Source organism: Chiroxiphia lanceolata, chromosome 3, assembly GCF_009829145.1.
Source record: "Chiroxiphia lanceolata isolate bChiLan1 chromosome 3, bChiLan1.pri, whole genome shotgun sequence".
Taxonomy (NCBI): Eukaryota; Metazoa; Chordata; class Aves; order Passeriformes; family Pipridae; genus Chiroxiphia; species Chiroxiphia lanceolata.
Genome location: NC_045639.1, coordinates 91478815 through 91504820, shown reverse-complemented (window position 1 = coordinate 91504820; position 26006 = coordinate 91478815). Strand labels below are relative to the sequence as shown.

The window sequence follows — 26006 nt, the reverse complement described above, 5'->3', positions numbered from 1 at the left end:
GCAGCGCCGGGCAGCCTCTCCCCCCGGCAGCGGGGCGGGCATCGCCGCCGGCACCGCGCTGCTGGAGCCGGCAGCCGGGCGGGAGGCGGCGGCGCGGGGGAGGAGGAGGAGGTGGAGGAGGAGAAGGAGGAGGAGCGGGATGAGATTCAGGCCGTGACTCAGCAGCCGCCGCCGCGGTGATGGTTGCGGTGGGGCTTCCCCTCGGCGCCCGCACGGCTGCCGGGAGCGGGGAGCGTGGCGGGCAGAGCCGGAGCGCCCGCGGGCACCGGCGGGCGGGGCGGGGCCGGGCGCTGCATGGCAGCCGGGCGGGCACGGCACGGCACGGCGGGGCGGGGCGGCGGGAGGAGGAGGAGGAGGAAGGTGCCGCCGGTGCCGGGAGGGAGGAAGGATCGCCGAGCGGCGGGGACTCGGCCGGGACGGCCGGTGACATCACCGCTGGAGCTGCGGCAGAGGGAGGCGGAAAATGGCCGGTGCGAGGTACGGGGGGACCCCCGGGGGAAAGAGGGGCCTCGGCCGAGGGGCGCGGGGCGGCAGCGAGTGCCCGCCCAGGTCTGTGGGCGCTGGCGGGGGAAGGGGCTCTGTGGTGGACCCTGGACCCGAGGTGCCGATCGCAGCGGGTTTCGTGGCAAAGCTGTGGTGGGGGAAGGGACTGGGAAGCGTTAATGAGGTCCACCCTGACAAGGTGACCAGGGCCCTCGTGCGGTGCTGCCCCGTGTCCCCGATGCTGGGATTTAGACGACAGCTGTGTAAGGGAGGCCCCGGGCAGCGCTCCGGGACGCGGCCCCGCAGAGGGCTGTCACCGGCGGTGCCCGCGCTGTCCTCGCCCCCCGCGCCGTGTGTGCTTTGCACACTCTCCCAGCCGTGTCCTACATGAAAGCCGCGGGGAAGTTGTCTGGCGCAGAGGCTGGACAGAGCAGCACCTGCAGGGACCCTCTCATTGCAGGAAATTGCAACGCGCTGCAGCCGATGTCATCGCCCGTGCCCTTCGCGTACCGCCGGGCCGGAGCCGAGGCATCGCAGGTAGCATCGAAATCCTGGCATGTGCAGGTTGCTAATGCAGATGATAACAGGAGTTCACCTACGTTGCTACCTCTGTAGCTGTTACTGTGATACTCCAGACTTTCAAAGACTGTTTCAGAGGTCTTTGGAAATGCAGTTCTAAACTCCCTCAACACTGTTAAACACGCACCAAAAAAATCATTTGCTGAAAATATATCCAGGTACCATTTTGCAATATGGCATTTGCCTGTGTTCCTGGTGAAAAAGGTTCATTCAAGGCAAAATTCTTGTGCTTTTCATGCATCTTTGATGTCACTACATAAATCTGAGGAACATTTCCAAAACTTTATAGAACTAATTAAAATCTCTGTGTAAATATTGGAATAACATTGAAATGTTACAGCTTTATATGACTGCCATGAAACTATATATGAAAAACATATGTGCAAATTTAAATTAAATTACAAAATATGCAACCTGGAAGGACAGAGAGACATATCTGTGGTAGCTTAAATAAGAACCAGAAAAATAATCTATAGATTAGCAAAACTAATTTATCACTGAGTTAATAACATTGTACGAGTGTACTGTACCGTTAAGGTTAGGGAAGTCCATTATCATTGAAAGAGCCTCATGATACCAAACTGGGGAGGGCAAGCAAAGAAAGAAAAAAAAATTGGCTTTTAGGTCTGTAATATTTTATTCCAGGAATTTTGTATCATTTCATGCTATACGCTAGCATAGTGAGCCAAAATAGTCTGTCCTATTACTTTGTAAAATGGAAAGTTGCTACATTGCAGCCATCGATTCAAAGCTTTCCATCACTGCCTAGGAACTGCCAAGTGCTGTAAGGTTTTGTTGCATCACGTGGTGCGATATTGAAATCTTTCCTAATACCGCAGTACACTGCAGTAAAATGGTTTTAATGCAGATTACCTGGAGATTGTTCAAACGGTTCATGTTACCTCACTGAAGCATGAAGCAAATCTGTGTGATCCTGCTGGCATGGCACTGCCCTGCTGCAGTGCCCTGCTGCAGGATGTTGCAGGAGGAAACTTTTCGACCTTTAGTGTCTGCACTGTTTTAGTGTTTCAGAACGAGATGATGGAGCAAATGTAGCATGGCAGCGGCTGCATGTTAAATTGCAGAGAACTGAGAGTGAATGGTTCTTTTCACATTGTTCTCATGAAACAGTGCATCATCTGACAGATGAATCTCTAGTGTTAGCTCCTTAGTTTAAGGTTTATAGCTTTTCCCTTCTAAGACTTAGAGCTCACTGGTGTCTTGAGGATAATATTTTTCCAAAAGGATATAATAACTTTCATGACAACTGCTTAGTTTATTTTTTCAAATGCAAAAGAGAGTACAGTTTAGTACAAGAAATGCTGACATGCATGATTTTTCAGAGAGCTGCTGCTACAAGCTTCTGAGTCAACTGCCTCATATGTATACCAAACTGCTGCTGTGGCTTTCTTTATATTCATTACTGCTCTGTGTGTGTTAAATACTGCAGGGTTTGGTAGCATGGTTAAAATGTAACTTCCATTGTGAATAAAGTTTAAGTTGCTGAAGTTATTTCACATTAAAAATAAATAAACTATATGTGAGTAGAATTTTTTACCCCAGATAGTAATAAAGAGAAATTAAGAGAAGTTTTTTATGTATAGCACTTTTAATCTAAGCTTCTTTATGGAATGTTTTTCCTGAACTTTTCCTGAATCTTAAGGAGGACAAACAGAGAAGAGAAAAGAAATGAAGAGAGAAGGTTAAAACAAAACCTCTCAGCTGAGATTTGACCTCAGAAGGAGAATCCTGGAGGTGAAGCTATTGCAGAGGAGAGGAAGTAAAAGAAGGTAACAAAGTCTTGAGACTAACTGTGATAACAGTGTGTGGAATGGCAGGGGAAGTCAGAAGTTGTTGAGAACTGGAATTGTTTTATAATCTAAGAAGGCAGTTATTGATCCTGCAATAAGTAAGGAGTCCTGCTACCATTTCAGAGTACACATAATGTAGCTGCACTTTTGCAGAGATGTTAGCAGGTGGGACTTAGTGTCCTGCAGATGCTTGTTTTGATAGGGATCACAGGCAAACAGAGCATTGACAAAGTCACTGGCATAGCTGACGTTTTTGGCAGGAGTCTGGGAAGCAGCCTTTTACTTGAGCAATGCTGAGGGAGGAGGTGGTGATAAGCATTTAGCAGAGGGATGAAAAAGGAAAGTTCTGCATCAGAGAATCCGCAGAAAAGAGGTGACCAATCAACATTTGCAAGTGGAAAGGACCAGGAGGTTGCTTCTATGGTTGCAGTTACTCTTGGATGGAGTTTACGTATTTTCCCAAGTTGTGTGAGGAAGGGAAACAGCATGAAAATTATGTCATATTTCTGCAGTTCAATGTAAGAGTTGAGCAGGGAATGTGCTGTAGCAGCAACAGCCCTCCTGCAGGGAGACAAGGCAGTGTTGACCTCAAATATTCTTTCAGCCAGTCTTTCATGATAACCTGTTCTGACTTAGCAGTCTTGCCCAGCAAGGCTGAAGGCAGAGATATGTTCTTCCCTTACCCTTGCCCTGCATGCAGACTTGCAGTACAGTCTCTGGGCCAGTGCATATTCCCTGATAATTTAGGTGAGAAACCATGTCTGCAAAGATCTGCTGACCTCCCTCAATGTGAGCTGCGGGATTCAAGGGCACTCCGCAACTCTGTGAAGGCTCCTCTCTGCTCCTACAAACCTCAGTCTCAGACCTCATTTTGTAACTGTAAGACTCCCTGTATCAGTGAGCTGAAGGCAAAAGGTCACATGATGGATCTGGTGATGTGGACATAAGAATAGGAGATGATACATGAGATGATTTCAGAAGAGTTGCTGAGTAAGTGAAAGGGTAAGATCATCTCCTTTCACTGGTTTGTAGTTATGCTTTAAGGCCTGTGTTTGTAGTATTTAATTATAATTAAGTAAAATATTCTGCTTAAATGATTACTTACCTGGCTACAAGGGTTCTCTAATCATCTAATACTTCTTAACAAAATATTTGTTTTTTTTCTAATCAAACGAGAACCAAAGAAAATACAGTAAAAACTAAAGAAGCAAGCAAAGTAAATATAGAAAACATAATAGTATCTGAGTATTACCAACTTCATTCAATAAAATAATTGACTATCCCACTTGATATTCTACTCACAGATTACATGCTGCCCTCAGTGTGCTTCCTAGCAGCTTAAACATACCGTATGAGAAGATGTTGTGAGAGTTTCTGGTAGATGATTAAAGCTTATAAAATATTTTCTTCAGCTAAAAGAATAACATTTTCCAGCTTGATACAGACATCCCATTTCAAAAAAATCTGTTAGGTGAAATGGTATGTTCTAAATTTGGCAAGGTTATTGCAAATCTTTTTTCTGCAAAACTTGTTAAATCGTTTGCTCCATACAGTCCTTTGCATGTTTGGAGGACACACTAGTATTAGTTAATTCTCACAATACCTTTGAAGTTAGGCAAATGTGTATTATTATTTCAGATCCTTTAAAAAGAGAAGGTGAACTAGAATGGTTGTGTGATTTATCCGAGACCAAAATGTGATTCCAGTGCTACAGACTAGACCCCTCCATGACTGGAACATTTTGCCATCTGCAGGTGTCTTAGGTGACCATGTAAAACCAAATTCTTGCCAGCTTTATATATGTAGAGGTAGTTGTCCCTATTTTGTGAGTTCATCAACTCACACAACTTGCATATTTTAATTCCCTCTGTTTATTAGACTGAATGTAAATCAAATGGAGAATGACCCATGCAATTGTACACGCATGGGTTAGAGTGTTGCTAGAAAAATGCTGGCAGGAATTCCATGGGCATAAATTGACTTTGCAGACAGAGAGGCTGATCTTGAGCCTAGATGGAAATATACTGCTAAAGCTCCTATGGCGCTTTTTTTTGTTATTATTACAGCAGCAGTGTGCCCCTTTGTCCTTGGTTAAAATTTGCTCTGTATTCATTTTTGGCAGTGTTGAATGTAGCAGTTGTCAATCTGAATGTGGCCTTACATCCAGAGGGAATTGAATTTCATTAGTGTTTTTACGTACATAATTAGAAGTTGTTTAAGGATTGTTTCAGACTGATATACAACACTGGTCATTCCACTCATATTACTTTATGAAGTTAGGTTGAACTACATACAGTAAGAAGACATTTGATTTTATAGGAAGGGAAAAATTACCTCTAATAAGTTTTGAGGTTTTTGTCCTTGCAGGGAAGATGCCTCACTGTCAATTCTCCTAAGTGCATGCAGAATTACTCTTAGTTGAAGTAATATTCCCTGAAGAAAAAAGACAACATATATGTGGTTTTTTTCTAGCTCATGACCTTTAATAGTAATGCAGATTTTTTTCCCCTCCTACCTACCAAAATGCTGCAAAACCCAAGCAATTGAGGAAGAGCTTTGGAGTAAAAGAACAGGCACTTTGAGTATTAACTCGGCATGACTTCTTGTCTATCATCACTCACCCATGACAGCCAATAAAGACATACAAGTAGAGATAGTTAAGATGCTGCTAGGTTATTAAATACTGATCAGAAATTAAGCCTGGAATTTCCTAGCTGCTATTTCACTTCTATGCTTTTCAAGGGAGAATGCCACAAATAGTGGTACTTTGGGGCAGCATGAAATATATAGCTTCTGCCATCTTATAAAAAGAGTAAGATACATCCTCTTATAAACTCTCATATCAGCTTATCAGTGGGTTTGTTTGAACAAATTCAATTTGAAAGTACATTAGTTGCATATGGAAAGTATGCCTAATATTTTTTCAGCCTTTTAGGAAAAGGTTATTTGACTCCTTGGGCTCCTATACAGAGCAAGCACAGATTTGCTTGTGGTGTAACTTGCCTTCCCATAAACATCTTTAGACAAAATAAGTGAATGCGTCACTGGTCTTTATCATTTGGAAGTGTTGTGTTGGATTACCCAGCCAGGTTATAATGAGTACAGCCAAGTGTTTGACTTTACAAAGCCATGCTGACTTGTTTCTCCTTCCAGGCTACTTACTGCTTCTAAGTGTTTAGATAAATTAATCTGCATGGAAGGAGCTTTTTATTATGTGATTATTCAAACTCTTGTACCTAAGTTGTCGTATCCAGTTCAATAAATAATTTTTTGTTGGTCTGTATATTAATACATTTTGTTGTGCATGGCATTTGTGAACAAACAAATTGAAGCGAGTATTAGCTTTCCATCTGTCAGCTGTGAAATAGCTATTTAATAAAGATACTAACCAATGATACAGAATTAAGATAACTTCCTGCGTCTTGTTATTTGGCATCTTGTTACCTTTATGTGAATCTTTCACTACGTGTGGGATTAAAATACAGATAAATAAATGTGTGTGGTTTATAGGCATGTGAGGTATCTAGGCTCCTATTTAAGCTCAATTTAATCATCAGGGCCCAGAGAACAATTTGTTTCCCTGAATTTATGTGTTTGGTGCTATTTGAGATGCGTGGAGTTAGTAACCACCCTCATAAGCCTGGAGGAGGGTCTAAGGCCTCTGTGAAGTCTGTGCCCATCAGAAGAGACAGCTGGAGGCCAGGCATAATAATTTATAGTATCTAAGATTGCACCATGCATTTATTTTTAGGCAACTGAATTGAACCCTACAGCGTTTGAAATATGCTGAATTGCTCTCCAGGGAGCTTTAATTGTGTTCAATAGAGACTTGACCTTTACAACTGTTGGAGTTGCTGAAGGCTGAGACATCTCCAAAAGGGTGACCGCTGTGATGAAATACCTTGGGGAAATTTGCACTTCTGGAGTGGCAGGTGAAGGCCAAGCACAATGACACTGATGCTAGACGCATGTTTAGGAAGCCAAGTTGATCCCCTAGATCTCCAGTGATTATAGTGATAACTTAGATACCTGGTGCACCAGTGACACCTAAATGTAAGCATCTCAGTCTAGAACTGAACCCTGTACTGAAAGCCCAATAATGATGCTAGGTTGCTATCTTGAAGTTTTTTAAAATGAGTGCCATGTTTCACTGTTAGTTGCATAAATTATTCATTAGAACAGAAGTTTAGGACTTCCAGATATACTAAATATACCTGCTTGAAATTCATTACTCATCCTTTCCTAATGGTTTGATGCAAAAATCAGAGCTTTACCAATAAACTTCTTCAGGCTTTCAACTTAAGCCACAGTACTACAAAAGGCTTTGGCATATTTAGATATTAATGTTATTTTACAGAACTTCTAGGTTGCTAAAACTCACAGCATGGAGGGCACTACTGTGAAAAATAATAACGTCCTCATGAATTCCTTGGGTCACTCAATGCATTTTGGAATGTGGTACAAGATTTGTGCCAAATTCTCTGTATAATCCTGTGAGTTGTGAATGCTGCTGAGGCTTTGAAGTCAAGGAGATGATCTGCATAAATAAGGTCAGAGATGTTGCTTTATCATGAATAGCATCACTTTTCAGAAAAGGATCTCGGATTATTTCATAGCTAGTCGAACCAGGATAGTGATCTACAGTCAGGAAGTGACCTGTTGGATATCAAGAATAAATCATAGTTTTATCCTTCCACTGAAAGACAAGTGGGATCATTTCTGTGCACTTTTAGTCTTGATAGATGCTCCCCCAGATTCCCAGCTGAATTTGGAACACAGTGATACTGATGATTCTGGAAAATCTGTATTTCTCAGCTGAGAGCAGCAGATTTGTGCTTTTGAATCATATTTTCCCATAAAATGACTAAGATATTGCACTGTAAATCTCTTGAGCAGTAACAACGCTTTTGCATTCTTCTGACAGTGCCTAATTCCAATGAATTAATTAGTAAATCTTACACTGATTTAAGGGGAATAAGATTAGAACCTACAACAGGGCATATAACATATTTAAATATGATCATATTTTCCATCATACACTTGAGAATTTTGAGACTTCAGTGAAGCCCAAGTTTTACATTGACATTGTATTTAATGTCCTGACAAGTTCAATGTAAAATGTCACAATCTAAGTAACACAAATCAAATCTGTGATTACCACTTATCATGCTGAATTGGAAAGAAATAGTTTTGTATGAGGTAGATTAATTTCAAGATCAGTAAATGGGTTTTCAGTGTTTGTTTGTGGGGGTTTTTTGCCAAGGAAAAATGAGATTATTAAAACGTAGAGAGTAGATAATATAAAATCTTAGTACATAATAAAGTATTAACTTTACTAAGGCTGTAGAAATTTGGCAGAAAATAAACTCCCTTGCATTACAGCTGTTCCTCAGAAATCGGAAGAACTGGGTGTGGCAGGGCTTAATTTCTGATTAGAACCAATTCAGCACTATCAGCCTGGTCATGTTCAATAAAAATTTCCATGATCATAGATTTGCACATAGTGCATCTTACCAATTTGATACTATAAATCTGGCTGAGTTCAGTAAGAACTTTCACAGTCCAGATTCACTAATGGTATGGTTTATTGAAGCATTAGGAAGGCAGGTTCAGGATTGGCAGCGATAAATGTACTAACTACAGAATGTTAATGTGTGTTGCTACAGAAGATATAGTAACAGAGTTCTATTAGTGATATAGATATAAATAAAAAAATATTCACAGGTCTGCTGCAACGTTAGCTGGAGGCACAAAGCTCACCCAGAGGCATCCCTTCAGGGAAGGAGGAGAGACACAATCCATCAACCAAGCAAGCAGAGGTGTTTCCTCCTCTCTCTCTTTTTCTTTTTTTTGCCCCCAGACCCCTCTTCTTTTATGTTGTAGGTGGGGTTTTGATGGTTATCATACACATACAGTTCTCCTCCATCCACTAAGGTGGCAGTAAAGGCTGTCTGATCTTCGCCAGAGAGTCTTTGAGTGCATCCTTATCTCCTTAAAGGACCATGTTTATAACAAGGCTGGTTATGCTCAGTGGAGAGAAGGCTCAAGGCTGGTGCAGAGATGTGGGTGCTCTCCTGTACTTCACTGTGACAACACTGGGTGTGAGACCTCCACCCAAGGCATCATTCAGTCCTTATGTCTTGCTAGAGCCAGGTGAAAACTAAGCAGGGGCACATCTCGTGTTTTCCTCAAACCAGCCTCATCAGTTCTTATTGATTTAAAGCAACTCTGCAGCAAGTCTGACAACGTACTACAATTACATATCTGTGTTGCATGGCTGTAGTACAGTTCCTTGACTTGCTGAAACCAGTGGCAAAGCCCTGTTTTAAGCCATCAGAATCAGACCCATCGAGTGGGTATACAATCTGATGTTGTGAACATGTAATATTTTGCTCTGTGTTTACTGAAAGGAAAGAGAAATAATGATCTCAGCATGCCATCTGCCAGCTCTCTGGCTGAATGGAACAGAGTATGTCAGTCAAAGGGTGAGATATGTCTTTAAATGATCTTTGTGGATTTTAGTGGTTTTTTGTTGTTGTTGTTGTTGTTCTGGTTTTTTAGGTTGCTTAATAAAAATATTATGTATGCAAATTTATAGCATTTGTGCAGGATGTGAGGTATTAACATATTTGTAAAAATTAAGAGTCCAATTAATGTTTCCTCTTCAGAACTTTAAAATTAGATGGCTCCTTCCTTTTTTTTTTCCCCTTCTACAAATGACCTAGAACAGTGAAAAATCATAGATTTACATTTCAGTACTTCTCAAATAAGTAACTAGTGTTTTCAAATAGAGAATATAGCAGAATTGAGTAACTTGCAAAACAGAAGTGACTTTCAATGGTCATGTAATTGTCTCTGTGGTTAGTAGCTGCACGTGGGGTAATGCTCATGAATGATTTTGTATCCTCCAAATAAAGCACTGAACAAAACATTCAGTGTCAGAAATCTTACTTGATGACTTGCAGAACTGTGTTATAGAGATTTAAAACAGAGAAGCAGATACAGACTTCGTATGCCATCCTTTTGGCTCCCTATAGCAGAATACTACTATCCAAAACCTATTCAAAAACAGAAAAAGTTAATATAGTATGGGTTGGACCAACCCAACTTTGTAAGGAGACATACCTAACCCCATAGTCACTAAATAGTCAGCGGAGAGAAAGAGGCTCTCCCAGACAGTAAGTCATCTGCTGTCTTTTAGACATGTCTTAGGGTGAGATGAATCACCTCCCTTTCTGCAGTGACTGAGCCAAATGTGGTTAGACAACCTCTCACTTTTAAGGCAGTAGAAATCTGGTAAGGTTAATGCCGATCCCCAAGATTTTTTTTTTTATTTTTTTTTGGTGATGTTAATATAGTATATTTTGCCTTTGATCTGTTTTGGCAAATCAAACCCTATAGAGGAGAGAGGCATTTCCAGCAGTCCTGACTCACCCAAGGTTTATATGGACTCCAGTGGGAGAACAGGGTGAGAAAACACTGCAGGACTTCTGGAAAGTGTTTTCCTTTCCCTTATTAGTGACATTTTGTTCTACCTTTCCATTCCCTTTAATCACTGGCTAGAGATGATGCCAGCAGACAGTTAGGTATTATCCCCAGAGCACATGGATTGTCACAATAAATTCTGTGAAAAGACGTATTTTGATTAATGTCTGCTGCAGGAGCTGAAGCCATTGCTCTGTAACAGAAAAATACTAACAATCAACTACTACACTCTGTTCCTCTTATTTGGCAATGTAATAATTTCATCATTTTACCCATAACACAAGCAGTTGGGCTGGTGCCCAGAAGAGCTGTAGCAGAGGAAAGGGGACCTGGCCAGTCACTGTTGCTGCCCCACAACTGCTTTCCTGCCTTGGTCCCTTAATAAACAGCAGGAACAACAGGATTGAGCACAAGCTTCACAAAGTTGACAGGAGGCTTTCAGACTCCTACTGGGAGCTCAAGGAGTGGATTGATGCCATCCCTCCTCCATAACTATTTGTGAAATCCATTCCTTATTTCTCTCAGCATACTGCATAACTTACATTTTAGCATGGCAGCTGTTAAGGTCCTTAGTGAAATCAGTTTAGTTGTTTACTACTGCACCCTCCCACCACAGGCAAGAATCTTGGCAGCTCAGAAGAGCTTTATAGATGATGTAGACAAATTGATGAGCTTCAAGTCCTGCCATGACCATAGTAAAAATTGTCCTTAGCTTGGAGCGGCAGGATGGATTTTCATGGATCCAGGTGTTTGCCTGGTGTAAAGACTGTGCAGGAAATTTTGTCGTCCATGTGCTTCACAGCGTCTACCAGGCTGCTGTCATGGGCTTTGAGCATTCAGAAGTCCACGTGTCCATTGACTCCATTAGGCTGTTTAACAATGTACACAAGTCTGATACCTTCCAAAAGCTGTTGGACTTGCTACTGAGGTGCACGGTGTTGGCACAGTGTGTACGTCAATAGCCCCAGTGCCTTGGGGAATCAACACATGCCCTCCATGCTGTGAACAGCCTGTGTATTCAGTGCATCTGGGCTGACTTGCTAACCCTGTTCAAGTTTAGAATGGAAGAATGTCCCATGGCTCAGAGAATATTTGTCTCGATACAAAACGAGAGACAACAGACAGACTGTTAGAGGACTGCAGGGAAACATTAAAAAAATATAGAAGTCGGTCAATCAGATGTTAGTCTTAGCACGCTGGCAGCTCCATCTTTGCTGCAATTCTGTTGTTTTTATGTGAGCTTTTAGGAGGGTGATGAAGTAATTCGCAACTGCCAAGGCCAAGGAGGGAAAGCTCAAAGTACTTTATTTGAGAATTGAAGAACTAGGGAGTGGGGATTGCTGTGCTGGGTTGATCAGAGGCAGAAAGTGACATCTCTGAGCCAGATGAGAAATGTTAAGCTGACTGGGGTATACACACAAAAAGCATTTTGAAAAAGAAGGAAGAATACTGATGCCCAATGTGATTGCGTACACCAGGTGGTTTAAATCCGATAGTTTGTTGTTAAAACATGCAGTTTCATTTCGGACCTCACCTGTCCCTAGTGAGATCAGTGCTGAAACTTTTTGCTATTGGGTTTTGTTTTGTCTATATGTTTATTCATTTGAATGATCCCTGTCTGTGGTATGAGGATCCACAGGGCATGGATCAGTAGCAGAATGAGGCCTCTGGTGATTCATGCTAGGCAGAGATATTCAGGCTACTTTCTCTCCAGAATTTACATGGGATGGATGTTTCCTGGTCTGTCTAACACTTTAAAGAAAATTAATAGCAATTCCTTTCTTCGGTGGAACAATCTTAACAATCCCTCTGCTATCACACTCAACACATTCTGCATAAAAGCATGATTTAATACTCTTTTTAATGGTGATTTCTTACGCTTGCTTCATTGTATAAGTAAACATGTCAACAAGACTGCAGCTGTCTTTTGCAAATTCAGTCCACTGGTGTGTGGAAAGCCAGCTCTGTTGAGGTGTAGCACAGACCTGGGGAATAGCTGGGCTTCTGCAAACGAATTGACATTGCTTCGTAGAGCACTGCAGCTAGACATTCTCACTTTGACATAACAGCCCCATGTAATTCTTCCTTTCTAGCTCTGAGTTACCTTTTTGACAGCCTCTGCATGAGGCACTAAATTTGCTTTTGACTGATTGAGGCCAAGTAGATCACAAATCACGCTGTCACATCTGGGAATTCATGAGTTTTCCGCTCTGTAAAAGTACTTCACCTCTATAAATTGACCATATGTTTGCTGGAAAGATCGAGGTTTGACAAAATCAGATTTTCTATTTTTATTTGTTTTATCTGATTTAATAATTTTAAAGTAGAAAATATCTTCTCTGAGTATAATGGCAACACTTAGATGAACTAGTTACATTTCCAGTAGAGTGTCATAATGTATGTTACATTTCACACTTTCATGAAAGGCATATCAGCTTAATTAGGAAAATAAAGCATAAATTATTACTTTTCCTGTCTCCTGGTATAGAACTTCAATGCTTTAAAAAGCCCAGAAATGTTCCTTTGCTTTAAAAGTATTGTTTTATGAAACAAATGATTTAGCTGTATATTTGGGTTTGGGTTCTCCTTGTTGCTATTATTTTTCATGAAGCAGTACAGCTCTCTTCCAGTCCTCAGCCTGTCATTTCTTTTGTATGTCAAGTTTTCCACTGCCAGGATGTGTCATACCTCACCCAGTCAGTTGTTCTGGGTAGTTCTGGGTTGGTTTTCTGTCCATGATTAATACAGCCCTGGAAGTCAGACATCCCTCTTAATAATATGTATAGCTAGTACTTTCTTTCATTCTAGGGAAAGTTTTTATTGCACCTATATCTTTTAGTCAGAGGCTGGATGGAAAACTTCTGTTGGGGCAAATGCAGTAGTAATAGAGATCACAATCATAGATTAAGCATAGTAGTAATATGGAAGCCAGGGCTCTGCAAGTGAAAGCTGTTTTCTATGCCTAATTTTGGAGGCAACTGTCTGATGTACAGGTATTGAGCAGATGTACAAGTATTGACCATCTCCCATCTTTCAAGGGAGATAGAACTCTTTGTTTGGCTAGTTTTCATTTTCTTAGCCCGGATATTTTCATATAAGGTAATTACCAATATCCAGGAAAAGGAGGGTTGCTTGGGGCTTTTGTAATATTCCTGTGGCGTGACACAGCAACTGCTATTTTTCTTATGTTATCCTGCAGGCAGTGTCTGTGTGACAAGAAAACCACTTAACAATGAAAAAATTCACACTGTTTGATTTTGTAAATGATAATTCACTGCAAATTGGAGAGACTTCATGGATACAGGACCTTCCCAGTGATGACAATGAATTAGAAAGACTTCTGAAGCCAAATGAGCATGTGCTAGTAAACTGGCCTGTGGGAGAAAGGAAGACAGAAAAGCACCTGGTGAAAGTTGTGTATATGAGTGGTGAGTGCAGTTCTAGAGCATTTATCTGATACAAAATCTAGTTGTAAGGTATTACTACCTGATTGTCTGTGCTTTGGCCTTTGGCCTTTTTTTTTCCCATCACTTCAGATGATCCCCAGGAGCTGGTGGAAATGATGCAAAAGATACTGCGAGCAGATGAAATTACAAAAATACAAGTCCTTGGAAAAGGCAAGAGGAAGAGGATAGAAATGATATTCTCAGAAAGTGAGGACAGTGACCTGGATAAAGAACAGGTGAGTTTCTGTCTTTTTGTGTGTGATATTGGTAGGCCCATAAAGGAATGAAATAAACTGTAACTATTGATTCTTCACAATATAACACACAAAACATGTATGGTAAAGGTAGGAGGAATACAGGTAGTCTTCACATGGTACCTCAGCACAATAACCTGTCAGAGTATTTAGTTAGGCCAATAGATTTTGTCCTTTGCTATTTAAAAAGAGTGTTATTCAAGACTTGGATGCTCTGTAACTCCATTACATTTTCTCCTGTAAGACAGAAATCTGACCAGTGCATAAAAAAGGGAAGGGACCAGGTCTTCTGAGCTGTGCATTTTGCCAAGATCCACAGTGACAAAATGTAGGGAAGAAAAACATAAAACTTAACAAAAAGTTACATACATATTTTTTAAAAATACTAAGAATGTCAAGTGCACAATGAATAAAAGCTTATGTTATACTATGAGATACTGTATTGAAAGGCTCTATAGGAATGCAAAGGCACTGTTATGCACTTGTTTACAGGGGAAGATGAGGAAACATATAAAAAGAAAGAAATCATTGCAGGCATCTGCTCCTGCCAACATCCTGAGTCAACTTGAAACATCTTTAATTAACAAACAGGTAAACATCCATCTTCAGCAATTTTAATGTTTTAAGCAAAAGCAAATTGAAATGTATTTGTTGAGAGGGGCATAAGAGTTTTGTTTCAGGGAAGTTTAGTGAAGTCTAAAAGACGCTACCTTGGAAAATTGGTGAATGGAGAACAGATGTGAAGGTGCGTAACAGTTACATACATATTACACTGATCTTTCATTTTTAATTGTAATAGGAATAGTAATAGCTATATACAGTAACAGCTTTTATTAAAATGCACTCTGTCTGTTTATACAATCTGTTTATACAAGAGAATGCTTTGATTTAGCCAGATATTCTAATGTTAGTTTCAATGCTTTAATTTTCTGTTGTCGTGGCTCTAGATAGCATGGCTGTTTCGGTTTTTTTCAGAGAGAACCATATTCAGAAAGCAACTTTCTGTATAGTGAAAGCAGCAGTGATGATGAAGAGCCTTTATTTCAACTGTCCAAGGTAGAACTGTGTGCCAAAATTAAAAGTCTCAAGAGGAAGCTGACAGACACCATGAGAGAAAACTGCCGTCTAAGGCAGTCCCTGGTGATGCTTCAAGGTAAAATCAGGAGTATTTTGATGAAAGGAAAGCCTGTAGTTTGATTTATAAGAGGCCATTTGGCTGGAAATTATGGATGCTCAAACACCTGACATGATCAAGGCCTGCCATTAGCATCAAAGTCTTTGATACATGGCAACATTTAATTCCAGCAGCACTTACTATCTTACACGGAGGCCATGTAATCATAGAGCTGGAAACGGAAAAATCTGTCTAAATCCTGTCAGTTGTTCTCAAAAGAACCTTTCCAAAAGCTGCGTATAACCATCAGCTAAGCTCAAACGCTTCACTGACCAGTCCAACTAACCTTATTTATTAGCAGTTTTTCTTGATCTGCTGGAATTTTGTTTATTCTGGAATGATTTAATTTCTAATTACTTTTGTAATTCCTCATTATTCATAATCTGAGTTAGTTCCAGGTGCACCAAATTTAATCCTTTCCCAGAGGTGAACCATTTTGTTCTTCTATAAATGAATCCATAATAATATCCATAATAATCCATATAAATGATCACTTAGTGATAATTTCTGAAGCCCCTCTCACTTGTTCCCATCCCTTACTCTGGCACAGCCAAGACAAAATCCAAAATTTCAAAACATGAGTGACTGAATAAGGTTTAAAGAGGATTTTCTCCTCCCCTTGCCAGCTACACCATGCCATCCCTAGACAGCCTAGTATCTGATTTTTTTATTGTCATATGATTTTGCAACTGCTTATCAGTTTCATTGCCCACCTGACTCCATTATGTTATTCATCTTGGTTTGAGTCATTCATCTCCACCTTTTTAAATATTATTTGTAAGCATTTTCTTAGTGTCTGACAACTTTTCTCACACATTTAAGTCCATTTTTCTTGCATCTTAAGCACTTGTAGTAGTCTTTTACAGTATTTGTTGTAAAGGTCCAAAAACTAAAACAATCTCAATTTTGGGGTAGAAACTGGAATCTTTGTTGAACACACGAAACACTATTTAAGGGTCTCGAGGGCAGAATATGCTAATGAGGAGGCCAGGTTATGCCAACTAGGGGACTACCCAATTGATCAGCATTTCCCGTATCCAGGATTATATGTGGGGGGAAGAGGATTAGTATTTCCAGTAACCAGGATTACACTTGGGGGAGGATGGTTAACATTTCCCAAAACAAGGATTACAAGAGAGGGGAGAAAACAAAGGGGCTTCTGCATGGACTGATCGCATCATCACGAAGTCTTTCCATATCCTGCTGCTGGAGATAGGACAATGCACATTGTTGAATATCATTGGGTCTTGTCTGGTCCTTAAATGATGGAATTTCCCTTAGCTCCTGTTGTTCACGGCCTGCTACATAATCCTAGCAGTTCCTTTTCTGCAGATACCCTTCTGAGTTTTCGGATTGCTACAATTTTCTGTAATTTAGTGATTCTGTATCTTGCTGATCCATCATCCCTTGGATCCTTTTTGTTTCGAATTGATTTTTCTTAATGGACCTAATAAAAGTTTATATTTGAAAATAAATATTACTTGGAGAAAAGGTTATTTAAATCATATTCTTTATAGATTAAAAAAATGGAGAAGTCTCTGCAGTCTATGTAACTTCTTTGAAGAAAAAAACATCAGATATTACTTAGCCCATATTCAATAGCTTTATAGACTTGTAGAGATTTTGAGATAGTAAAAAGAAAAAAGAAAAATAGTCTGCTTAGTGCCATGATGGGCATAAGCTAATAGTTCCCCTTAGCCTTGCACAGAACTGATCTATCCTAGAAACTAAGGCCAGATCTTCATGGGTGGGGACAGCAGAATGATGGGAAAGCATTTGGGAGAAGAGGAAAACAGTATGTTGAAAAGTCTTTGCTGACTACTTTTGCGTTATGACAGGAATCTAATTGCAAAAATATACATTCTTATGCAATTACTATTTTACCCCTGACTTTCTGTCTGATTTCAGTCTTGCCACAGGCAGTCACTCATTTTGAGGAACTGGTAGGGATGGCTGAAGCACTGCTCAAAGGAGGAGTGACATCATCTACGTCCAGTCTGCACTCACATGCTGTTTGGAAGGCATCTCACAATCCATTAGCAGATTCCTATGCAGCTATGCATAGTAACTCCAGCTCACCAGTAACTTTGAATGTGGAAGATGAGGAGCAACAGACCGAAAAACAGGTCAGTTAAAAGGCAATTTCAGGCACAAAAATTAAAACTTTATACAGTACAAACTTCACTGTTATAGTATAACAAATATAAAAAATAGCATCAGGAAAAATCATTTTGTCATCATTCTGTTGATGATGTGACTAATGAGCTCCTTCTGAGCAGAAGGCTCTTTCCACGTGAAGCACTAGGTTTCATCCTGTACACTCTGAAACTTGCTTTAATTTCAGTGACCTTGCACATCTGTGTCTAAGGGCAGAACGTGGAAAGCATGAAGAAAATACTAGGGATAACTTCCAGTCTAATGGTTTGGATGCCAAAGGGGAATGGTAGTGTTTTGAGACAGAATCTAAGAAAAATACCAACAGTTTGTTTAAACTGTTAATTTGTAAATGGAGGCTGGTATTGTTTCTGCAATTGTTTCTGCAAGTTAAGTAGAAAAATACAAGTATACAGAGAAACTGAGTAAAGAAGTTCCCCTATTCTCTGTAATTATAACAGAACATGATTGAGAAATCTGAGGCACAACAGCTATACGTGAAAAAAAATCAAGACGCAACCAAAGGAATACTTTCAGCTTCTGCATGCACAATTTACATAAACATGCTTATGCACTGGGTCATGTTAATCCATTCAAATCATTCTCCTGTGTTGTCATGGGGAGCTAAAACCCAAAGAAGTCTATTTAGAATTATCAAGGTATGACTGCTTATTGTAATATACAAAATTTGACCTAACATCTTCGAAGAAATAAAAATACCTAATTTTCTAAGCAACCTGCCTTACTTAAAAGAGGTAGCTCAAAATTGCTGATTGGGAGAGTTCAAATTCTTAGGCTGTACCACTGCTGTGTGTAGAAGGCACTCTCAAAGCTCAGTACCAGATGTCACAGTTCTTAGGGCATGTCTGCTCAGAGGCAGGAATATTAGCTTGGGCATAGTGCCATGCTGCTGAGGCTGTACAGAAACCATGCCAGAACTGGACCACAGCCAGCCTGCATGGAGTGCAAGCAGAAGGATTTTGATATGTCTGAACATGTCCTGTCTCCACTAGTGAGTAATAAGGATTGCTTGGTGAAGGGTTTTCTAGGGTGGATGGGGTCCTTAGTCTGCGCCACAATGCTTCTGAAAAAAAACTAAGGTGTATCTGTAGTTCCAAATGCTGAGTGGTATGCAAGTTTAATCTCAAGCACATGGTTTGCAGAGATTACTTCTGAAATTGTAGTTTAAAAATAGAAAATTAAAGATATTTCAGCAATAATACTATATAATATTTCTAGTAAACTGCAATAGTTATGCTTATGACCAATTTTGTTTTCCAGTTCAAGATCGAGAAGTGGCAGATCGCACTTTGTAACAAAAGCAAACCTCAAAAATTTATAAATGACTTGATGCAAGCACTTTATACACATGAATACATGGCTACACACAGTCTGACAGGTGCAAAGTCCTCCTCTTCAAAGGATAAAGCAGCAAAACCAGCTATGAATCAGAATGAAGTTCAGGAAATCATAGGTGATGACTTGTTAACATTACTCAATGTGGCACTGGCTTGACAGGGGGCTTTCTCTGAGGGAGGGGCTGTAATGCTTAACAGCTGGTCTACTCAGGTGATGGACTGTTTTGTATTTCTTTCTCCAGCTACATAATTTTTTTAACCATCTGTTACAAATACTGTCAGTGAAATGCTAAGTAGTAATATTTCTAGTGTGTGAGTTTTGCAGGTTTTATTTATGTACCTGCTCTGGTACAGTGATATTGTAAATTTTTTAGCCTTTGAAAGGTTAATCTATGACAATCAAATTTGGAGCATGGTGATAACGGATAAGGGAAGGCAAAAAGAGGACACACTTGGATCAAATTTAAAATTATGTCTGCTGTGTTCTGAAGTTAGTGAATGTTATGAATTCTGACATTTTAAATAGCGCTAGAGGCAAAAGGAGACAATAAGTACAGAAGACAAGAATAGTGATCAGAGAAGCAAATAAAATTTGTTCTATGCTGAGGTTTAAGGCAGAAAATATTTGATGCATAGGAAAGAGAATAATTTCAGATGGAAGTAGCAGCTTTAACAAAACAGTATTTTGTGAGGACATGAAGCCTGATTTTTATTGGATTCACAGCTATAGTTTAATACTTGAACAACATAGCCTAAATCTGTTATCCCTTCTCCACTGCCATTCCCTAGGATTTCCCCACTTCTCTCGGTTCCCTTTCCAGCTTAGCTCCAGTTCCTATACCCTGGTGCAGTTTTATTGAAGTTGGACAGCAGTTTCAAAAGTTATCAGTTGCAAAAACCCCTTTTCCTTAAGAACCTAGCTAGAGAAAAAGATCCAAAGTCAAGAGAGATAAAAGTAAACAGTGTGTAAGATAGTGAAAATATATTTAGAGGCAGTAAGATGAGACAATTTCAGAATGTTGTATGAGAAAAATGAAAAGGATTTCATTGGTTGAGAAGAATGGTTGGACTCAATGAATTTAAGAGTCTTTTTTAAGCTAAATGATTTTATGATTCTAAATGCTACCAGTGACTTTTCTAAAGGTGGATTCTGGGGAAGGATCTAGGCAAAACTGAAAAGGGAAGCAGAGAAGATAATCAGGACATGGAATACAGCATGCTGCAGAGCATTGAGTGACAAAGCCTATAAGAGAAATCAAAGAAGTCTGTTAAAGTAGAAGAGAACATTGGAATTCAAACTGAAAATTGTCAACATTATATAAGAGAAAAAGAAACATTAGAAGGAAGGCTGGGAGTTCTAGGACTGTAGAAAATGAGTTAGCAGATAAGATTATTTAAAGAAATGGAAACTGTAGGACTTCAAAATAAAATTAAATGATAAAGGGTGGAGAAATCCAGGGGAGGGAAGATGGAGAAGACAGGAGCAGGAATCATATTCCTCATGTTGAGTCCTGTTAGTATTGCATTCAGAAAATTTAGCCAGGCAAAACAGAAGGGAAATTTTAGAAAAAGAGACATCATCTGCAAATGAAAATTAATGATAAAAAAAAAGGAAGATTTAGAGGCATGAGGACTGATGAGGGTAGGAAAAGGACTCTCTGATCAAGAACAGAACAAAGGGTGGGAGGATTAGCAAACACAAATCACTCATTACAGGAAGCCCTTGTGGCCCTGGAGTTCCTTTTGAGTCTGCCAAAAGCAGGCACAGCAATATGGAAGGCACAGAGAAAAGCAAGAGCTGGCATCTGCAAAATCTGTGAAACAGTTTGTAAAGACAGGGAAGTAACTAAATCTGAAGCTGAAGTAGCTGGAAATTTAAAAGGTGAAAGAAATGGATTTTAGATCACACATCTCTGGTTTCCCTGATTTGGAGGCCTCATTCCTATGATCTCTTTATTTTGCAGGAATCACAAAACAGTTGTTTCCAAACACAGATGATGCTTTAATTAGGCGAATGATGGGACAAAAACTGAACAATTGCACCAAGAAGCCAATTTTAAGCAAAGATCTTAACTCAGGTGCTTTTCAGAAACAAAGCTTTTGGTAAGTCTTTAAAAAAAAAAATAGCCTGTAAGGTGTAATTCCATATATTACTCCATGGTTACAAAATCCAAAACCACTCTTAAAACCACAATGAAAATGCATATTCATATATGCATTACCAAGTAGATAAATATTTCCATAAACTTGTACAAAAAGTATGTAACACAGAAGCTTAACATTACAGCACAAAAAAGTTATTAATTCTTGACGAAGCAGCACAAGATTATTATATTACAGGAAAAGAATACAGAAGGAAACATATAGAGTTGCTTTGCTGAATACGTCTGTTTTTAGATTTGGCATTACTTACTTTTCTTATTATTCTTTGGCTCTCCAGAGACCAGTCAATTCCATTTTCGTGTCACCTGTTTTGCTCCAATTAACCCACAAGTGAAGATAAGGAAAATCTATTTTGTACATATTGATATGTACCGCAGGAGAGCTAAATTAGCAATCATTTACTGGCAGAAGAGTCTAAATTATTGGGGCAGAGGAATTATTAAATAACATTCTACTTATTACGGGCATTTTTACCTTGTGAATGAAACTAATCTAAAATTGCTGGTGAAGTCAGCTAATGCACATATGACAGAATGGTTGAGGCTGTGAGGGACCTCTGTAGGTTGGCTAGTCCAACCCTGCTACTCAAAGCAGGGTCACCTAGACCAGGTTGCTCGGAGCCATGTTTGGCTGAGTATCGGCAAAGATGGAGACTCCACCACCTCTCGGGGCACCCTGTGGCAGTGCTTGGTCACCCTCGCAGCGTTTCCTGATGTTCAGACGGGACCTCCTGTGTTCTGTTTCTGCCCACTGCCTCTGGTTCTGCCACTGGGCACCACTGAGAAGAGGCTCCATCTTTTTGCACTCTCCCAGTCAGACATTAATGCACATAGGTAAAATCTGCTTGAGGCTAAACAGTCCCAGCTCTCTCAGCCTCTCCTCAGAAACAAGGAAGAGGAGAATAGATTAAAATAGGAAGACAGGGAAGAGAGATTTGTCCTTACTTAGACTTTTTATACTGCAGTAACATTTTTCTTTTTCCTAGTTCAGTCACCTCCTGCATATTTGCAACTGTAAGACACTTCATAACAAAATAAAAACAACAAAAAACCACCACCAACAAACAAAATCACCCCAAGGTATTTGACTATGTTGTGACACCATTGTTTGAAAAGTAGAAGTGCTTTACTACTAAAATTCCTCTCTAAGCCACCTGGTGGTACTCCATGGACCACTAGTGGTCTGTGAATGACTATTTGAGAAATACTTAGAGAGTATTTGTTGGAAGAATCCATATACACAGGTTTCCCATCTGGAAACAATAAACAGATGCACCAGCCTGGCTAAAATAAAGTTTATCATGTTAACGCTTTTATTCTAGAGATGAGAAGACTTCATAAAACAAAGGTCCTCTGTATTTGTAACATACAGTATGCAATGATTCACTGTAGTATTTTTCCTTGTCCTTGACACAGGCAGGAAAAATAACAGCCCAGAAACAGACTTTATCTCCTTTGAAAGTATTAAATCTTAAATATTTTAAATTTTAAGTCTTTATCTCCATCAGATGGATCCATAAATTTTGCTAATTTCTGAGTCTTCTCATGTACACAATATTCCCGAAGCCTTGTCAGGAAGATCTTGACTATACTACAACAATTCTGGACTGTTTTTTAATACTGCCTTTAGATCTTCCAATTTAAACTTGATATTTTAAACATGTCTTTATGTCTATTATTGATCAGTACTTATTTAAAATCCAGTCTAACATCCATGGGAAACAATTAACATATTGCCTGCATAATCTCTCTTGAACAGATGCTTATTAGGATGGATTTATAGTGGATTCATTTTACAGCTGTTAAGAATTTCCTCACTGTAAAAGCATTTAAGCACCGTGTAAGTAATCAAGATAACAGCAGTGATTCCTTTAACTCAGATGACACATATATTCTCTATAAGAAACGTAAGAGAATTTAAAAGTGCTCATAATTTCACTGTTACTCCTGCAGTTCACCTTCCAGCAATGAAGTACAGAGAGGGGTCGAGAAAATTCTGTTGTTCAGTATATTTAGTAACCACTTATACACACAAGTTACTAACTTTAAAAACTAGTGATACTACAGCTTTATCTCCTCCCTTGCTGCTAATTCTTCCTTGCCCACCTTCTCTCCCTTTCCCCAGAGTACAATTACAATTCAAGAGAAGTTTGGAGTCAAATCCAACGAGACAGACAAGTCACCATCTCAGATCCATAAGGCTGAGGTGAAACAAGGAAAGGGGAGAGTGACAATGAAGAAAACTATTTAACTAGCTAATTAACAAACTCTGCAGCTCAGAAACTAAGAACAGTACTAACTGCACATTTAGTGTTAATATCCCAAACTTAATTATAAATTGTCTCAACAGCGGTTCAACAGCTGCTCCTCAGGGCATCATCTCTTCGGCTGTTCCTCCCAATACACAAGACCAGCAGGATGATGATTCACCAGCTGCTAATGCACAACTTCAGCAAAGTGACAGCTGCCTGACTCCTCCACCTCCTACCCCAGAGGGTCAGCAGGAATGTCTCAAGCCCACTGATTCTAAGGTGGAGCCTCAACTCTCAAGCAGTTCACCAGCGCCCTCTCCCAACCAGGGAGATCTCAGAAACTCAGACAAGCAATAACTGAAGGTATTTCATACCAGTTCACATTCTCAACAGAGATTAAGAAGTAGTATAAAATAAAAAAGAAATAATACCTAAATGGTACTAGATATTGGGTACTGTCCAACAGTGGACCGAGATAGAACCCTGAGAACTTTTTTCTCAAACAAATGAAAATCCCACAGTTTAGAAAAGAAATGAAGGCATATTAATATCTTTAAATTTAAGATATTATAAGATATATGCATGTTATGCAGTAATTAAAAAAATATAAACTTGTTCTGAAGAATACAAATAGAGTTCCCCTTAGTTAGAAAAAAGCATTATTTAAAGTAATACCAAAAGAATGTATATGAAGAGTCTTAATCCCCTTCCTTTCACCTTGACATCTGAGGAAAAACTGCTTTAAACGATCAGAGAAAGCTATTGTATATTAATGGAAAAAAGAGATACTGATATGAAAAGAGAATAGAAAGATTTCCTAGTGAAATGAACACTATAGCCAGCACAGGATTAGAAAGCACAGGGCCATGTGAGCAGAGAAGAAGAAATAAAATAGGTATTTAAGGACACTATTAAACTGGAAAGAAGAAAACATTCTTAGGGCAATGAAACTGCAACTCTCAAGATGTCCACAGCAAAGAAGCAGCTGATTTTTAACCTCTGAAAGTTGAAAAGGCAATGGAAGAAGTCATGTTCCCTTGTAGCTCAGGGAGAAGACTTTTGTGGGGGCTGAGGTAAAAATTAAGTGATTTGCTATCCTTTTTCATCTCTCATGTCTAACAATTCCTCGTAGATAGGATCAGGAAGAAAGCAGGTATGAAATATGTTAGTTCTAGCTCATGTTATTAACTACCATCTATAAAATGTAACAGAAGGATGCTATGTACATTTTGTATATGTAACTATGTACAGCATATATAAGAATGTATATAGTTAATCATATTTTTGAAGTGAATTTCTATCAAATAAAATGAAACATTACTATGTCTTTGTTCTGTTTTACTGTCCTTACTGTCTGCTGGGGCTTTTCTTACATTGGCCTCTGTTGTAGACTCTAAAAGGTTGGGATTTTTCTCTCACTTGTTTTTTTCTTTTTCTGTTTTTTTCTTTAATAACTCTTCTGAAGCCAGCTTCTGTAAAGCTTGTCAGTTTTAGTTGAGGAAGGAGTTGGCCAACCTTAGAAGGGTTCTCTAACCTTAAAGTTACCACAGCCAATATTGCACAGCTGCAGCTGTTTGGAGGTGTTGAAGCACTTGGGAAGATACATAGAGCCCAACAAGAGCAGCTGCTCTCCCTGTTGCTGGTGCAGCACTGCAGATCACGCTGTATTTTGTGCTTGCCTATTCTGCTGACTTGGTAAGTTGTCCAAGGGAAAAAAACAGTGGGGCTGGCAGCTCATGACAAGGAGTAAACAAGGCTTTTCATGGTAGAGTGAAGGGCCTACTGCTAGGCATGGGCCAGGGAGAGACGGGGGTGTTCTGGACAAAAGGTACAGCATAAAGAAGGAGATATTTTAATGTTTTACCAAAGGGTAAAAAGGGAGAAAGCTGCAAAGAGCCAGTTCCTTCTGCTCTCCTAAAGTATAGAACTGATGTTATCCCACTGGATAAAAGAAGATAAAAAAAGCTTTTACATAATTACTCAGTTAACAAAAGAGCCATATTCCTTGCAGTATGACCAGAAAGGAAGAAAATACAACTGCTTTTCCAAAATGACCCTGACAAACTCTGAGAACACAAAATTGAAGCCTAGATAATCACAGATTAGAAACTTCAGAAATAACAGAAAGGGAGAGTGTTAGGATCCAATTATTAAAGTTATTAGAGAGAGTCCTCTGCCAGAAATAAGGTGCAAGCGAGACCACATGCCAAAGTCAATAGTATGGATTTTATTTAGCAGTAAATGAAGGGTTCAAGGAGGGAGAGAGAGATAGTTGGATGGAGAGGTGAGAGTGACAGTGAAACAGATTAAGTAGAAAAAAGATATTACCACTCCACAGATTCTGACAACATCCCTTTGGTCCTTTCCTTCTGGTCTTCTCTGTATATGCCAAGTGGTGAGGGGAAAGAGTCCACAAAACTCTGGTTTCATAGGGTTTATGTTATGTGGAGGCTACATAGAAACGCTCCCTGTACCTCCCCTGGATGATGTAATACTGGATCATGGGACATTTTGCGAGTCTTTGACACCTTCTAAGATGTTTCAGCTGTCACTTGTGTCAGTGTAGTTGAATCAGACAAGCCCCCTTATGGTCCATCATCCGAGATGAACAGCTCAGGCTACATGTGAATGTCTTCGGTGCTTCCCAGAGGGTTTTTACAGCTGAGTCATCATGTAAGGGAGGACATTGGCATGACAAGAAAGACTATCTCACCTTGCAGGATTTGCCTCTTATCAGTCTCTTCTCTTATCTTGGAGTCCAGTTTGTAGCTGCAGTTTATGCACACCCTTCTGCACCTGGGAGGCCACTCTGTGCATCATCAGCAAAGCAGCCATCCAAGTGTGTGAG

General features: G+C 39.7%; 1 protein-coding gene across 3 annotated transcripts; it reads left to right on the top strand.

Annotated features, from left to right (window-relative positions):
• The first annotated feature begins 336 nt into the window (after positions 1–336).
• On the top strand, positions 337–24484 carry BEND6 (BEN domain containing 6). 3 transcript variants are annotated; one of them, XM_032684237.1, is made up of 10 exons: positions 337–477; positions 2726–2852; positions 13558–13786; positions 13895–14040; positions 14551–14649; positions 15034–15211; positions 17141–17358; positions 18668–18860; positions 20709–20847; positions 23257–24484. In XM_032684237.1, exons 3-10 carry the CDS (start codon positions 13591–13593, stop codon positions 23513–23515), a joined length of 1428 nt encoding a protein of 475 aa, XP_032540128.1. In that variant the 5' UTR covers positions 337–477; positions 2726–2852; positions 13558–13590; the 3' UTR covers positions 23516–24484. The 3 variants fall into 3 exon arrangements, with proteins under 3 accessions (XP_032540128.1, XP_032540130.1, XP_032540129.1); XM_032684239.1 differs by lacking the exon at positions 23257–24484 and adding an exon at positions 23032–23193 and having other exon boundaries at positions 347–477; XM_032684238.1 differs by lacking the exon at positions 14551–14649 and having other exon boundaries at positions 347–477.
• Positions 24485–26006: the final 1522 nt, after the last annotated feature.